Consider the following 15,925-nt stretch of genomic DNA (forward strand, 5'->3'; position numbering starts at 1 on the left):
TAATGGTCGACAGTTACTTAAGTACACTAGTTCAGACCGGGGGACCACTACATATTTAAAGAGGTGCCTACTAGTACTTAGTCAAGAACTAGTTTGTTGATATGCGGCTATCCCAAGACTGGATCCAGAAGAGATAAGTGAACATTCCCCTTAGCCAGGGTTATCTGTACGTCGTAAGGCTAAGGCTATAAGCACCTATTATATTATAACTATTATTATCGGTATTATATTCTTTCTAAGCGCTAAGTTTTAAATACTTACTACTATATAAAGGCGCTATATATATCCTTAGATGTATACGGAATAGAAGTGAAACTATATAAGTGAACATTAATACAGCTAATGTATAATTACTTTATGTTTACCTATAAGTATAAAACAAATTAGGAAGAGGTCAAGAGGATACTTTCACATGTTCATCAACAAGATTCCAAGCTAGGACAAGTGCCATAATACTCATGGATATAAATCTGTGTGCAGTCTCCCGGGCAGAGCATTAAGTTTATCACGAGTGGCTCCTCCTTCTCATCCAACAAACCACATACTTCTCACTAAACACACTATATCATCAAGTACTATTACCAATTCACCATGTATATTTCTCTCCAGACAATCCTTTTGGGTGCTGCACTCACGTCAGCGATACCCATTGCCCAAGACGGCAACCTTAATGCCACACAGTCCTACCATCCCACTGTGAGCCAAGCCCCCCTTCCCTCCCCCACACCCATCGTAGCTGGGCAGAGACTGAATCAGACCCTGTAACTCCAGGAGTACATCAACAAGACGGCCGATGGGACCGTCCATATCAACCGCCACAGCTTGGCAGGCGTGTCTGACCAAGCGGAAGCTTCCGGCGCCTTGGAGACAAGACAGTTTGGCTCGCTCGGGTGCCATTTGGATTGTGCGCTCACGCTCTTCTTTTTGAAGCCCCAATGTATCCAGAAATGTGAAAAGAAGAAACAGGAAGGTCTCGGTATGCGGATGAGATGATACCGTCAAAAGACGTTCACGCCGCACATCGTGATGGGTGCAACGGAGCTTAGCTCAAATTCGCGGGGGAACGCAGCATGGGGTCGGGAAGTGGTTTCGTTTCCAATCCCCATACATACCTAGAAAACTTATGCGGCGCCTTCATACAGTGGTAAACGGTCATGGGGTCGGGAAAATGAAGGTTTGATTTACCTCAACAACTACATGCGTGATGACGATGCCATGGATATGTATAAAAATACTGTCGTGAAGGTCGTGTAGCATTGACCAGCCAGGCTGCCAGTAGTCATGTATTCATGATATTGAGTCAGTGAGACTGAGGCAGTCTTCCACTATGTACGGAATACCATTGCAGGCACGATTGGCTTGGATGGACGTGAGTCAGCTTGTCCCGATGTCCACGGGTGATCACGTCCATACTAGTAGGAGTCATTGAGAGCACTTGAAGAGCTGCAAGCATTCTGCACGGATGAGGACGGCACCACCAAAAAGTGTTGCATTCAGGGAGCTGTGCCTATGGCCAGGAACACCCGGCCGGTTGGGTGGCAGGAAGACGCTGCGATGCCTGGATCCCCGGTCAGTCCAGGAACCTGAGTATTACTACCTAGGTACCCAGGTACCTAGGTCCTTAAGTAGGTATCAATGATAAATTGTCCACAACAGCAAGGCACATACCCGAGTGTGCTCCTTGGCGAGTGAAGAGAGTGGGGTGTCTTGACAGCCCCCGTGGAAAAAGAAAACCGTGAAGCCACCCTGAAATGAACCACAGTCGTTGTGCGCCTCACGTCCTCATCGAACCCAGCAAGGTGACACGGTCCTCAGGAAACGTGGTCCGTTGAACAAGGTGATTTGATACTTGCCCCGAGCCGTCTGTGCATTGACAACCTTGGAAGTAATTAACCCAACGGGCAACAGCAGCTATACCCAAAACTACGTGGCGCCTCCATCATAGCACCAGTCGACCTTTGCTCCAACGCGTTGGTCTTCAACGACCACAAAACTAGCTTGATCATCTGAAACTTCCCTTCCGGTCCAGTCTCGGCTAACTTGAACCCCCCCCTCATTCGAGCGACCGAGACCGATATCACGAGAGCGGCTGCCTAGGGTACGAGCCATTCATCGAACTCAAACCAAGGAATGGCGCGCAAGAAGATGCGATGTAGCTTCCCAGACTGCAAGGATCAGCCGCAGCGCACCGCGGGGGATTGCGGCTTCTGCGGGGGACGGTTCTGCGGCAAGCACCGGCTGCTTGAGGACCACAGCTGCACCGGGCTAGACGATGTGAGTGCCTACTACGGGCTTCCCTTGGCCCCCGTGGCCCTGGGGCCTGGGGCGAGGAAGAACGCAACGAGCTGACGTGGCTGGCAGTGCAAGAAGGAGTCGCACGAGCGCAATGCCGCCCGGCTGGAGAGCGAGAAGACCCAGGTGGTCAAGGGTGTTTGATGACAGACAGTCATGAGGGGGAGAAGAGTAGCCATGCTGGGGGCCACACGGCGATACCAACCTCATCAACAGAGGCGCACGGGGCTTAGCGACCACTGCTGTACTAATAATAGTCTAATATCTAATCAACAACGGTGGTTCGCTGGGGAGGCGGTTGCAGCAAGACGACGACTAACGCCAGGAAGGAGACGCTGTCTACGCTTGGTCATGGATAGTTGATACCTAGGTAAACAACATTATACCTGGCCATCTTCTTGATCGTCTTGGACGTGGATCGGAGCGCAGTGACGTGCAGCCATCACACCCGAACGGACACCGTCTACTGCTGACTGGACAGCTGACCCTCGGGCGATCATGCTCTCTTTCCTCGGCGTTTTGTCGGCGGTTTCGATTCTTGTTGGGTGCGCTGCTCTGCCACGCCCAGCTCTGCAGACCCAGAGTTGTCGGCTACAGCATCTTCGGCCATCTCGCGCTTGACAGCTTCGACATGCTTCATATCGCCCGTGTCAACCTCGGCCTCGGCCTCGGCCTCCCGTAGCCTGCGGCCCTGGTTGACCTTTGCGCGGTCCGCGGCCTTGCAGAGGCCATCGAGCCCCAGGTTACAGTCGCCACACTTGGGCCCGACGGGCGCACACACGGTCTGGCCGAGGCCGACCAGGAGCCAGTTGATCTCGCGCCACCTGTCACGGGGCAGCCAGGCCTGCAGGGCCAGCCTGGTCTCCTCGGGGGTCCTTGTCTTGTGCCAGCCCCACAGGTTTGTGATGCGGTGGACGTGGACGTCGACGCCGATGCCCTCGGTGCGGCCCCAGGCGGCGGAGAGGCAGAGGTGGGCCATCTTGGGCCCGACGCCGGGGAGCGAGACCAGGCCGTCGATGGAGTCGGGGATGTCGCCGCCCCAGCGGTCGCGCAGGAGGGCGGCGGCCTGCTTGAGGTACCTCGTCTTGTTGTTGTGGAAGCCGACGGCCCAGATGAGGCCGTTGAGCGTGTCGGGCTCGACGGCGAGCATGTTGTCGAGGTTGAGGCCGGGCGGGGCGCCGGGGCGGTGCGGCGGCAGCTCGGTATGCAGGCGGCGCATGGCCACGGCGTTGGTGGTGTCCTTGGTCTGGCTGGACAGCATGAGGGCGACGAGGGTGTGGAAGCGCTGGTCGCGGGGGCTCGCGGTGGGCAGGGCCAGGCGCTCGCAGCCCATGGTGTCGACGGCTGCGTTGGCGGCGGCCCCCGACAGCCGCATCTCCTTGGCCGTGTCGTAGAGTTCTTGCCAGCCCGAGGGAGCCACCACCGTCTCGGCCCCCGTCAAGGGGTCCCTGGTCCTGCGTGCGGGCTTGCGGGCGCGGCGGGGGGAGGGCGAGGCCTCGATCTTGACGCTGACCGGGCCATTGAGAAGGTCTTGCGAGGAGGAGACGACGGTGGCTCGTTTGCGCTTGCGGGAGGGTGAGGGGATGATGTCTTCGATGTCTGGGGCTGTGGTGGTTGTGGTTGCGGTTGCAGTCTTGGTCTTTCTGTTCGTCGTCATCGTCGCCGTTGCCGCCGTCGTTGCAGTCGTGGCGCTGGTGCTGCTGCCCTTGTCGCTCTCGGCGTAGGCAAAGCGTGCCAGTGATGCCCTCGTGATGCGCCTCAGTGGCGCCGTGGGTGACCCTGCCATGACGACACGGAAACTGGACTCAGTCCTGAAAAGGTGCAGCAACAGAGCATGGAATGAGTTGGTGTCTAGGTTGAGGCTAAAGCTGGGGCTGGTTTTGGATTGCTAACCTCATCTGTATGTACCTAGGTACCTAGCACTTGCCCAGGCAGATTGGGGGCGTACCGAGGTTGTGGTAGGTGTGGTCCACTGCCCAGTCCCAGGACTGGGCAGTGGCCCCCTCAAACAATACCACCCGATATAAAAAATAATATTAAAAAGAGTAACATAGTTATAATATTATATAAGTATTAATAATTATAAATAATAAAAACTTTAAATTTATTTTAATAAATTATAATAATTATTTAAAATATAATTATAATAATTTACTTTAAATATAAAATTAAAAAATTTATAAATATAATTTTTTAATTAATTTTTATTTAATAAAAATATATTATTATAATTTAATTTAACTTTATTTAAACTTTTTTTTAAGTTTTTTTAATGTTTTTAAAAAATTAAATTTAAAAAAGTTTTTAAATTTAAATTTAAATATTTTATAAATTTTAATTTCTTTAAAATTAAATTTATAATTTTAATCTTTAAAAATATATTAATTATTTTAAATATTAATAATATTTTTAAAATATAAAAGTTTATTTTATATAATTATATATTTTAATTATTAATAATTATTTTCTTTTATAAAATTATTAAAATTATAAATTTAAATAATAAAATATAATTATAATAATAATATAATATTAACTCTTATAAATTACTAGGAATGACTAATAGGTAAATTAATTATTAAGGTTTTTAATTGAATAATTAAAGTATATAGCTAGTAATAACGCCTTTTATTATAATAATTAATCTTATTAAAAGTGTAAGTTTAAACTATTATACTTAAAAGTCTTATAAGTTTTAATAAAGCTTTTAAATAATAAAAGAGTTATATATTATTTAAAGTAACTTTAAAAGTTATTATTTAACTAATAAATTTAAATAAATAACTTAACGTTTTTATTAATTAAGTTATAAATTATTTACTTTATTGTATTATTAGATTTTTAAGCTTTCTTAAAAGTATTATTTTCTTTTATATTTAAAGTTTTATAAAAGCTTTAAAGAGAGTAATAATAATATAGTATTAACTTTTATAAATTACTAAAAATAATTAATAAGTAAATTAATTATTAAAGTCTTTTAATTAAATAATTAATATATATAGTTAGTAATAATATTTTTATTATAATTATTTAATTTAAAAGTTATATTTTAATTTAATAAATTAATAAATTTAATCTTTTATAAAATAATAAATATTTAATTATAATAAAAGTATAATAAGTTAAATAATTACTTTTAAATAATTTTATTTATAAAGTTAATAATTTTTAACTTTATTAAATAAATATTTATTTAATTAAATTTAAATTTATATATATTTTTAATTAAATAAATTTCTTTTAATTTTTTATTTTAATTAATTTATATTTTAAAAGTTTAAATTATATAATAATTTTATATATAATATTTAATAATATTAAAATTAAATAATTTATAATTTATATTAATTACAACTTTTAAAAATTAATAATATTAATTAAAAATAATTAAATATAATTAAATATATTAATATAAAAGAATTATTATTAATATAATAAATTATAAAGTTATTATAAAAGTTTTATATAATAAATTTAATTAAATTAATCTTTAAAAATATATTATATTTTATTTTTAATATTTTAATTATTAATTTTATTTTAATAATATAATTTAAAAATATTAATATTTTATAATTATAATAATAAAAATAAATATTTATATTTATTAAAATAATTAATATATTTAAAAATATATTTTAAATATATTAACTTTAATTTATATTATTAATTTATTATATATAATAAATATTAATTTTTATTTATTATATTTTTATTATTATTATAATTTATAATAATTTATTAATAATTATTAAAGTTTTATATATATATTTTAATTATTAATTTTAATTTTAATATTATTATTATTAATAAAAATATTTTAATAAATTAAAAGTTATATAGATTTTATTATTAAATATTAAATTTATTGAATATATTTTTATTAATATTCTTATTATAAAATTAATTTAATTTAAAGATTAAAAATTTATATTATTTTATTTAAATAATAATAAAAATATAAATAAAAGAATATTTAATAAATAAATAATTAAAGTAATTAAAAATATTTTAAATAAAGTTAAAATAAAATTAAATAAAGCTTTTTATTAATTATAACTTTTAAATTAACTTTATATAAATATATTAATTATTTAAATGAATATAAGTATTTATTTTTATTTAATAATATTAATAAATATTTAATTTTATTTATAAATTATATTTTAAAGTTTATTATTAAAAATATTTTTAATATTATTATTAAAGTTATTATTAAAATTATTATTAAAATTATTATTAAAATTATTATTAAATTATTAATAAAATTATTATTAATTTAATTATAATATTTATTATATATATAAATTATTTATATATTTTTAATTTTATTATTAAATTAAACTTTAATAATTAAAGTTTTAAAAATAAAATATAATATATTTTAAAAATAATTAAATTAAATTTATTATAAATTATTTATATTTTTAATTTTATTAAATTTATTATATAAAACTTTTACAATAATTCAATAATTTATTATATTTATAATATTATTTATTATTAAAGAATACTTTTATATTAATATATAAAAATTAAAATTATTATAAATTATAAACTTTTAATTAAATATTAATTAAATATTATATATAAATATTAAATTTATTATATAATTTAAATATAAATTAATTAAAATAAATAAAAATATAATAATTATTTTTAATTAAACTTTTAATTTTATTTAAATAAATACTTATTTACTCACTTTATTATATTATAAATAAAACTATTTAAAAATAGTTACTTAATTTATTATATTTTAAATTAAAATATAATCTTTAAATAAAACAATTATACTTTATTATTATTTTAAGTTTATAATTTTAATAATTTATAAATAAAAGAAAAAGAATTATTAATAATTAAGTTTATAATTATATAAAAATAAACTTTTATTTTAAAGAAAGGTTATTAATATTTAAAATAATTAATATATTTTAAAAAAGATTTAAAAATTATAAACTTAATTTAAAATATATTAAAATTTATAAAAATAATAAGTAAAATAGATTTTATTTAAAAAAGTTAATTAAAATTAAATAATAGTTAGAATCTAAGTCGCTTATATTACTTATAAATCGACTATAAACATAATTAAATAATTTTCACCGTTTGCTTCTTGAACCCTTTAAATTTCTGTCCGCATCCGCCAGTGTTGTGCTCATGCTCTCGGCAACAGTAGAAAAGCCCGACGCGAGCACAATGGTCCTTGTCGACGCGCCGGAGCACCAGCCCACAGTTCAGGCCGCGGTGATGGTTCAAGACGTCCCCTCGGAGCAAGCGCAGAGCTAGCAACGGCTCTTGCACAAACCCGGCCGCATCACCCCCCTCCTCCAAGCTGTCACGGTGCACTGGGAAGCTAAAATCCCCGCAGGATATGGCGTCTGGTGCCCCGTCCGCACCCGGGACCCATTTGGCCACCGCCGCACCGCCCTTGACAACCAGCAGGCCGTCTTTGCCAGATCCGAAGGGCATTCCAGTCGTCTCTGGGTTGGCCACCGCGCTGATTATCCTGACCTTGCTGGAGGGTGTTGGAGGCAGTTTGCAGACCTTGTCGACCGGCTCCCGCGACCAAAATCTGACTCCGCTGTCGACCGCCGCCCACGACCATGTCGGCGCCAGGTACTTGGAACGCCTCATGCGCAGTTCACGGTTGGCTCCGTCGGGGGACGCACGCGGCGGCACATACCAGTCCAGCCCGACTGGGAGCTTGTCCTTCCACAGCCCGGCCAGGTATGTATTAGAAAGCTTCTGCTGCCGGGTCCGGGACGATTGTTGAGAAGCGCGGTATGCCGCGCTTGCAACTGCGGAACAGGCGAGCAGCTTGTCTCCCGGGTGGCTCAGGAGCCGGCGCGAGTAGTTGGAAACAATCTCCATCCAGTCCTTGGTGAAGAAGCTGGGCTCTTCAAATGGGCGCGGCATGACCGGTACATCGCGGAAGACGGCCCCGTACGGCCCTCGGTCCCGCATCTGCCGGTGCTGGCAAGTATACATCAGGCCCCTGAGCCCATAGTACAGCACACGAGGCGGCAGGCGCCGCTCCTGATAACACCAGCCGCGTTCCTCTATAGGCGCTTTGTAGTCAGGCTCGTCTTCCTGGTTCTCGGTCGCAAAGGCAAGGAGCACCCCTTCGCCGCCCGTTTTGTTGCGGAACCGTAGCCTGACCGGCGGAGATGAGCGGGCAGAATAGAAATACCCCCTGTTGTAAAGGAACCCGTGCTCAACTCCACTGCTCGATGCGGCACAAATAGTAACAGTGGACAGCCGGTAGATCTCCGACATGACGGCCAGCTCTCGTATCCTGTCCTCGGGGTCGTCGTACAGGATGCACAGAACATCAACCCAAAGATACGACAGGCCTATACCTCGGCACACAACAACCGCGTCGCAAATCGCAGGCGGGAGTTCATTCAGACCCAAGGCACTGCTGTATCGCAGAAGTTTGTCTTTGGTCGTCTTGACTGGTTGATCACCACCCCAGACGTAGCTGAGACAAGCCCATCGTGTTTTGGGATCAAGACTGGACCCTCGGACAATCCGGACATTGTTTCGTTCAAAGTCCACCTGGATGAGACGCGTAGGAACAAAATCGGCAAACTCTTTCGTCCTTTTCGGCTGACACCGGCCTTCACATATCCTATTTCCGGGGTCTTCACACTGTTCCAGGCACCGCCTTGCCCAGCGCATTGAAGCTTTTGAGTCGACGTCTGGGCAATGGAACGCCATGGTATGTCGCCTCGGGTAATTAAACGAAACACCGCCTTCTAAGTGGCTCGCATTAGGCATTGGTCTAATAGCAAGTGAGATAGAATAGCACTCACTAGAGTAGTCGTCCCGGCAGAGTATGAACCTTGGTGTACTAGTGGAATCCCCATCCACAGATTGGTCCCTGATGGTGTCTTTTGCGTGGTATAGAAAAAAGCGTGGACCAAGAAGCCAGTTATTAGCAACGAAGCAGAACCTGTCGGCCAAGGTTTGAATGAAGGAGCATCTGAACTCCAGGTACAAATCCTCTGGCCGCAACTTGTGGATGCCAGATCTCTTGATCTGCGGATATCCAAACAGATAACAAAAGAAGGGACAGCCAGCGCGCTGGGCTGCGGCCACCTCCTCTGGACTGTCTGCACAGAGTACCGAAGCAGAATGTGGGGGTGCCCAGTCCCTCGCTGGCCCCTCTTCATAAAAGTCAATCATGATTGTATCGCAGTGCGTGCAGCTGTGAGGCTCTGGGACTTGCAGCATCCCCAGCCGCGCCATGGCGTGTTTCGTTCGGAAATGGGGATCCAACCAAGAAGCGGCCTTGGTGCGCTCATTAATAAAGTAGCGCGTGCCATCCTCGGTTGACCTCTCTACCCAGTCCGGGTCATCCCAGGGAGCTGGGTTGGTTAGAGTCGCAGTGCCTGTGTGGTGGTTAAAGAAATACGAAGTCCCGCTCATTTTCCACCTCCGCTCCCAACCTGCGGGAAGTGGTATCTGACGACTGGGCGCGACATGAGTGGTCGTGTTGAAGATGCGGTCTACGAAAACAGTCCGGCCGTCTTCGTCTCGACTCCTGCTCCAGCCAGGGGGAAGCCCAAGCAGGGCACGGTCACGACTCCCCCCCAAAGTGCCAACTACGTCCGCCGTTCGCGATCCATCCAAGTCTGCGGTATTTGCTCCTTCTTCCACCCCATTGGCCATTGAACAGCCTTCTTCGCTTGGAACAACACGGCCAACTGGATCAGCTGATGTTCCGGCACCGCTGGACTCACCATCTGAGCCACGGTTCACCATCGAAGGGATGGCCGCCTCGGTCTGATTCGTAGCTTCTTGGGGGTGGCCCTGATTTGCTTGCGCGTCTAGTCTTTGCAAGCAAATAGGAAGTATGTCCACATCGTCCATGCGCTCGCGTTTCCCTATTTGCAACATCGGCTCCTGTCAATAATTCGTCTCGCGTAACAAGGTTGAAAGTCACCTAGGTAATCACTGTTCCTATCGAAAAATGTCGACCCTGTGTAACTGAAAGGAGAGATAATAGCTCGATCTCTGTGTCCCAGCTCGACGTAAGCATCGATCCCAAACTGGGCATTAATTAGTAAGCTGAGAGAGGGGGGCGGGGTATAAAATCGGCTTACATTTCCCTACTGATTAGAACTTAATTAGAAGCTATCCTACCAGGGATCTTATACATTTTCAAGTGATAATACTACTCCTTAACATAATTTAATTAATATATTATACTTTGAGTCGTTCGTTAAGATCATCAAACTAAAAATGTTATAAAGAAGAAACTTAAGTTTTTTTTAACATAGGGTGGCAGAGAAGGTCCGACTCCTAGGTAATCGCTATGAGTTCAATTTCTCTGCTCGCGGTTCACCTGAACTTCTGTTGTTTTTTTCTTGGCTTCATTTTATGACCAACTCCTGCTTGCGGAACCAACGTGAAAATGATTCAAAAGACGCAAAGACCCGTCTCAAAAATGGATCAGTATGCTATCAGGTTTCCAGGCTCAGCAGACCAAAATCCCGGGAGGCTCTGAGAGCGAACAACTGCATTCAAACTTGAAGTGTCCGATTATACATTCCCAAATGATGGTATTATGATAAAGATGAGTAGTTGGGCAATATGCGGCTAGCTTCCACCACGACGTTCAACTGCCATACGCAGCATATCATGTCGTGCCGCCCCCCCCTCACAGCACCCCTCTCTCACGAGACAGGTACCCGTCAACTCTGCAAGACAGAATGCCGAATTGCGCCCTGTGCAAGAGCAGGGAGGCTATTAGTTACCAAGTAGCGGTGAACTGTCCATGGATGGCAGCTTCCGATTTTGAAAATGTCGCTCTTCTTACGGTATACGTTACCTAGGTACATCATTGATGTTTTTTTTTAAAAAAAAAATGTGAAAGGTTCTGCATTGCCAACCAAAAGCTTGTCTTGAAACATTCCTTATACCTTCTCCTTTCAAGATACTAACTATGGGTTCCAGCTTAGGAGAGGAACTTAAAAAAGACAAAGAGTACATGTATAAGTACACATATGCTGGTGGGGTTGCCAAGCCCAATGCCTGCTCTGCTGGGGATACTTGTTTTCAGAGTGGAAAAGCCGATCGATATCCCGAGATTTTCGGGAAAATCGCCACGACGACTGTAGCTGCACAAGCGTGCGTCCCTAGGTACTTGCCACTTAATTTACCATTGTCGCCATCGCTGTTTCCCCTGAGACTCGGTGCAATTGAAGCTGCCCCGAGAAACGCCTTCGTCAACCTTCCGCCTTCCAAAGCTCGCGCCCCCCCCTCGTCCCTCCAGAACAACCATATCCAGCTTTCCATTGCCGCAGCCAACATGATAGCACCTGTAAGCATCCATTCCAACATCATGAAATTTTCTGACAATTTTCAGAAGTGGTCACGTTTGGTGCGCTTCATCGCCGAGGATGATCGGAAGGAATACCTCGGCGAACCAGTTGACCCCGATATTGATGGTGCGTTATCTTGCCTTTAAAAAATTCAGTTGTCATGCCATGCCAATACTCTTCATGTTCCTACAGTTGGGGCAGCCTTGGCATCATCTAGTGCGGTTCGGGTTCGTGTCTTCACGTGCACCTCAGCCCTGGATACTTCGGCGGAGACAATATCAAAAGTACTTAAAATCCACAAAGTTCTACCACCATTGACTCGCAACGAAATCGGGACCATCCGTTGTATTGGCCTCAACTACCGCAAACATGCCAAGGAGATGAATCTGGATCTGCCCCAGTACCCGACCCTCTTCTTCAAGCCGGCTGCCTGTCTGAACACCTCAAATGCCCCATTGGTCATTCCCCACCAGGCCACGGATTCGCAAGCCGACTATGAGGCCGAGCTGGCAGTAGTCGTTGGCCGCAGCGCACGCAACGTCCGCGTCGAGGACGCCATGAGCCATGTCCTTGGCTACATATGTTCCAACGACGTCACGGCAAGAAAGCACCAGTTTTCCGGAGCTCAGTGGGGTTTTGGAAAGGGCTTCGATGGCTTCGCGCCAATGGGTCCCTGCCTGGTCAGCACCACGAGGATCCCGGACCCATCAGTCATTTCTTCAAAGACAACCCTCAATGGTGTTGTGATGCAGGATGGAAGATGCGACGACATGATATTCTCGGTTGCCGAGATTGTGGCATATTTGTCTCAAGGAACAACTCTCGAGGCCGGCACCGTGATTATGACGGGAACACCTCATGGCATAGGGGTGAGTAGGACCCCGCCCGTTTTCCTATCCCCAGGAGATGACCTCCGCGTTGTCATGAGTCACGGATTGGGCAGTCTCGTGAACCGGGTTGAATATGAGAAAGCCCCCTCGAGAGCGGTCAATGGAGCAGGACAATTGGGCGGCGTGAACGGCCAGAATGAACTGACCGGAGGCAAGTACAATGGCTTTCATACAGGCAATGAGGGCTCTTAGCACCCCCACCCCCTTGCACGCGGCAGAGCATTAAACGGCAGGCATGAGAGGCATAGGGTACTTTCGCAAGGTTCAACCATTTAAATACACCTTCGGCGTCCTCTAGTGACTGTTTTGCGTCAAGCGTTGGCAGAATGACTGTAACGTCATTCGCCTGTTGGAGGTCGCGCCACATCCTCATACGTGTATCTTGTTTTGAACACTGCAACTATCTGTTGCCAACCCATCCCTGAGAGCAGCAATGATTTCCTCTCGATCGGTGACATCTTAAATACAGTTTGAGCATGTTGTTTCCCGGAAACCTCAAGGCATTCTGAAACACGAGTATCATTGATAGATGACCACTTGAAAGATTTCGCAAATATGCCTCAAGATGACTGTGTAGGCGATGGAGACATGCAACAGGCTCAGACAATATTGAAGTCAAGCATTCATTTAATCATGCATGAGAGTATTGATGAAATGCTCCCACTGCGACAAGTCTCCATTTTCTGGCAAAAAGAACCCTGAATCATCCCACATCGTTTGCGTAGTCAACGTGCTGAAAGGGAGTCCGAGCCCAGCAAGCAAGGGGTCGAAGTCAGGACTCTCGACCGTGAGTTGTGGTTGCGTCGGCGGCCTATCCGTCCTCCCGGCATGTTGAACAGAACGTTCAGCTGGGTCCACCGAAGTCAAAGGGGCCATCTCAGTTGGAGGAGATGACTGAGATTGAGATTGTCTCGCTCTCTTCACGCAGAGCTCGACCATCTTGACCTCAGCTAGGGCGAACTCGTTGACCCATATATCATTTCTTTGCATCCTGCAATATGCAGAGAGGTCTTCAAGGATTGCGTGCGACCGGCGTGAGTGCGGGTCCCGGACTGCGATGATGCCGAGCACCAAGGCACTGTTGAAGAGGTTGTGCGGACCAAGACTCCATTTCAACCGGTCGCTCAGGGGTTGACTGAACAGCTTCAGACCCATGCTGAGGTCAGCGCAGGCCGAAGCTATGCAGACGTCGTGACTATGTTTGTATCGGTTTGTGATTGACTGGCGGAGCAGAAATGAGCGGTGCAAGGTGACCCGGGCGAAGTGATACATGCTGTGTAGGTGCAGCCTATGCCAGGTCAAGAAAGGCAGGCGCTCGTCTTTTGACGTGTCGGGGTCTTCGACCTCGAAATATTTCGGGAGCTTGCTTTTCCAAGTCTCAATCTCACTGTCAAGGGCAAGGACCGTCTCGTAAGATACGGTGAAGAGCCCAAAGCAACGCTCCTGTATCTTACCCACCACTGCAGCCAACTCATGGGCCATGTGACTGAAGACACTTGCAGTCGGTTCGGACATTGGTGCTTCAGTCGCAGCTGCCGCCTCCTCGTCATTGAGATCGTCTAACCAGACGTTGGACGCCTGTTTCACCAGACACTGCTGGTCGACGATGGCAAAGGGGCGCCCGAGAGCGAGAGCGATGGTCTTGTCCAGCATGTAGAGGTTACTCCACAACCGCCTCCTCGTCTCTGTCTCCTTTCTTGGCAGCTTCCATCTCTCCCCGTCAATGTGCATGCCTTGGGCTTGTGCCATGCGCATGGCGAAGCTCGTCGTAAGCCATGACTCGGGTACGCGGCGGGCGTAGATGAGGTAGCGCGTCACCAGCACACCTGCCCGAACGAGGTCCGTCGATTCTCCGTAGAAGGTTGGGGCAATCACGATGGCTCTTCGGGCAGCCCAGTAGAAACGCTGCGAGCTCTCGTGGACCTCTGCCTGCACCTCTTTGTTCCGCGGTCTCGGACAGTCCAATAGGACACCATATGCCATTACAATGAAGAGCAGGGCTAACCAACGGAGGTCGATGGTGGCGAAGTCGTCAAAGCCAAATTTTCTGGACCAAAAGTCCTCGTACTTTGACTTGAACGATGCGGGCTGCACGGCATCGATAGCCCAATTCAGTTCGTCTAGGAAACAGTCTGTCAACTTGTCTACTGCAGATTTATTTCTAGGCAACAACCCGAGTAACTCCCATATCTGGGAGAACGGCCCGCCCTCATCCCGAAACGAATGCGTCGAGCTCGCTCGAGCCTTGGGTAAGAGACCAGACGAAAGTTCCGGAGCAGGAGCCTGGATGATCTTGGCAGCATCATGAGGCCCAAAGTAGGACGAGCCAAAGAATGAAGGGGCGTCGCGGCTCCTGAAAAGATTGCCGACTGGGTACTCGCAATGTTGGTCTCGGCTATTTTCGCTAGGCTGCTGCTGTCCGCCGTCAGTCCACGGCCTATGAGGTACTGTCCTACCCGATGAGGAGTTTGCCTCGAGGTCTCGTCGTTCCTGGTACGAATTCCCGGGGGTATCACTCGATGAAATTGGCGGTGCCGGGTTGACGACGGGTGAATTGCGAAGAGGCGGCGTGGGCCGTGATATCGGCTGCCCGGTGTCCTCGACCAGATGGCTGTATGAGCATGAGGCGCCTACACCGCGACGATCACAGTTGAGACATGGTCGGGTTCTGCTGCACTGCCGCCGTGTTAATCGAATGTATTCTGCTGCTCAACTGTGATGACAGCCACGCCGAGAATGTCGACATCACTCGCGGTCTCCAAACTCAATGAATGTGATGAAACAGATACCTCCGGCAGAAAGACACATCGATTGTTGTTCCAGCCTCCGGAGCGCGTACTTTGGCTTTCACTATAATTCAAAATGACGCTGTAGTTACGTGTGCACTCACCCTCTGCTTTCGACGATGACACGCCTGGCACGCAGCTGCGTGCCTCCCTCGCTTTCTTTTTCTAGTTGACGGAATTATCGGATCCAGCGCCAGGCCTGAGCTAGGCAGCACACCCTCCATCGAGACCGTCTTTTTCTTATTCCCGATCAAAGAGGCCGAGCCCTTTGGCTTCTGGGGCAAATAAACCGATGCGGGGATGAGAGATCGGTAAACATTGGAGCTGGACACAGTCGATGAGATCTCGGCTTTCTCATGCCTGCAGTAGCCAGCCGGAATTAGGAGAGGGGTTTTTGTTATCACCTAACATCCCCAGCATTTGGATGGCGAGGGGAACAAGCAGCCAGCCCCATTGCTGGCCCTTGAACGACAAGAATGACTGTACGTATCCCTTGGCCCCCGCTTAGCTGCATGGAGGTGGATCTTCAGCCGATGGGACGATAAGTCCTTTACTAGTAATTTGCCGACCCGGGCGAGCGAGGAGGGCCGATGGACAAGTTGATAAGCACCGGGAAATGACA

The 15,925-nt window shown here is 44.7% G+C and overlaps 5 protein-coding genes across 5 annotated transcripts; 2 read left to right on the forward strand and 3 right to left on the reverse strand.

Moving 5' to 3' along the window:
* Positions 1 to 1,245: 1,245 nt before the first annotated feature.
* KVR01_013855 (uncharacterized protein) lies at positions 1,246 to 4,125 on the reverse strand. Its single transcript, XM_044789637.1, has 2 exons — positions 1,414 to 4,125; positions 1,246 to 1,358 (listed from the first exon to the last, which is right to left on the reverse strand). The coding sequence occupies exon 1, from the start codon at positions 4,076 to 4,078 to the stop codon at positions 2,789 to 2,791; it is 1,290 nt and encodes a 429-aa protein (XP_044637155.1). The 5' UTR covers positions 4,079 to 4,125; the 3' UTR covers positions 1,246 to 1,358; positions 1,414 to 2,788.
* Positions 2,131 to 2,436, forward strand: KVR01_013854 (uncharacterized protein; the record flags this gene model as incomplete). The annotated part of the gene is made up of 2 exons (XM_044781511.1): positions 2,131 to 2,280; positions 2,362 to 2,436. 2 exons carry the CDS (start codon positions 2,131 to 2,133, stop codon positions 2,434 to 2,436), a joined length of 225 nt encoding a protein of 74 aa, XP_044637154.1.
* A 3,261-nt stretch (positions 4,126 to 7,386) lies between the features above and the next one.
* KVR01_013853 (uncharacterized protein) lies at positions 7,387 to 8,837 on the reverse strand (the record flags this gene model as incomplete). Its single annotated transcript, XM_044785200.1, has 2 exons — positions 7,387 to 8,779; positions 8,827 to 8,837. The coding sequence occupies 2 exons, from the start codon at positions 8,835 to 8,837 to the stop codon at positions 7,387 to 7,389; spliced, it is 1,404 nt and encodes a 467-aa protein (XP_044637153.1).
* Positions 8,838 to 11,614: 2,777 nt separating this feature from the next.
* KVR01_013859 (uncharacterized protein) lies at positions 11,615 to 12,709 on the forward strand (the record flags this gene model as incomplete). Its single annotated transcript, XM_044784998.1, has 3 exons — positions 11,615 to 11,626; positions 11,672 to 11,753; positions 11,820 to 12,709. The coding sequence occupies 3 exons, from the start codon at positions 11,615 to 11,617 to the stop codon at positions 12,707 to 12,709; spliced, it is 984 nt and encodes a 327-aa protein (XP_044637159.1).
* Positions 12,710 to 13,144: 435 nt separating this feature from the next.
* KVR01_013862 (uncharacterized protein) lies at positions 13,145 to 15,176 on the reverse strand (the record flags this gene model as incomplete). Its single annotated transcript, XM_044793323.1, has 2 exons — positions 13,145 to 15,128; positions 15,166 to 15,176. The coding sequence occupies 2 exons, from the start codon at positions 15,174 to 15,176 to the stop codon at positions 13,145 to 13,147; spliced, it is 1,995 nt and encodes a 664-aa protein (XP_044637162.1).
* Between the last annotated feature and the right edge of the window lie 749 nt (positions 15,177 to 15,925).

This window comes from Diaporthe batatas, assembly GCF_019321695.1.
Source record: "Diaporthe batatas strain CRI 302-4 chromosome Unknown Contig00035, whole genome shotgun sequence".
Classification (NCBI taxonomy): Eukaryota; Fungi; Ascomycota; class Sordariomycetes; order Diaporthales; family Diaporthaceae; genus Diaporthe; species Diaporthe batatas.

Bases quoted from the DNA above. Each gene is read 5' to 3' on its own strand.
- KVR01_013855 (XM_044789637.1), bottom strand. From the start codon at position 4,078: ATGGCAGGGTCACCCACGGCGCCACTGAGGCGCATCACGAGGGCATCA.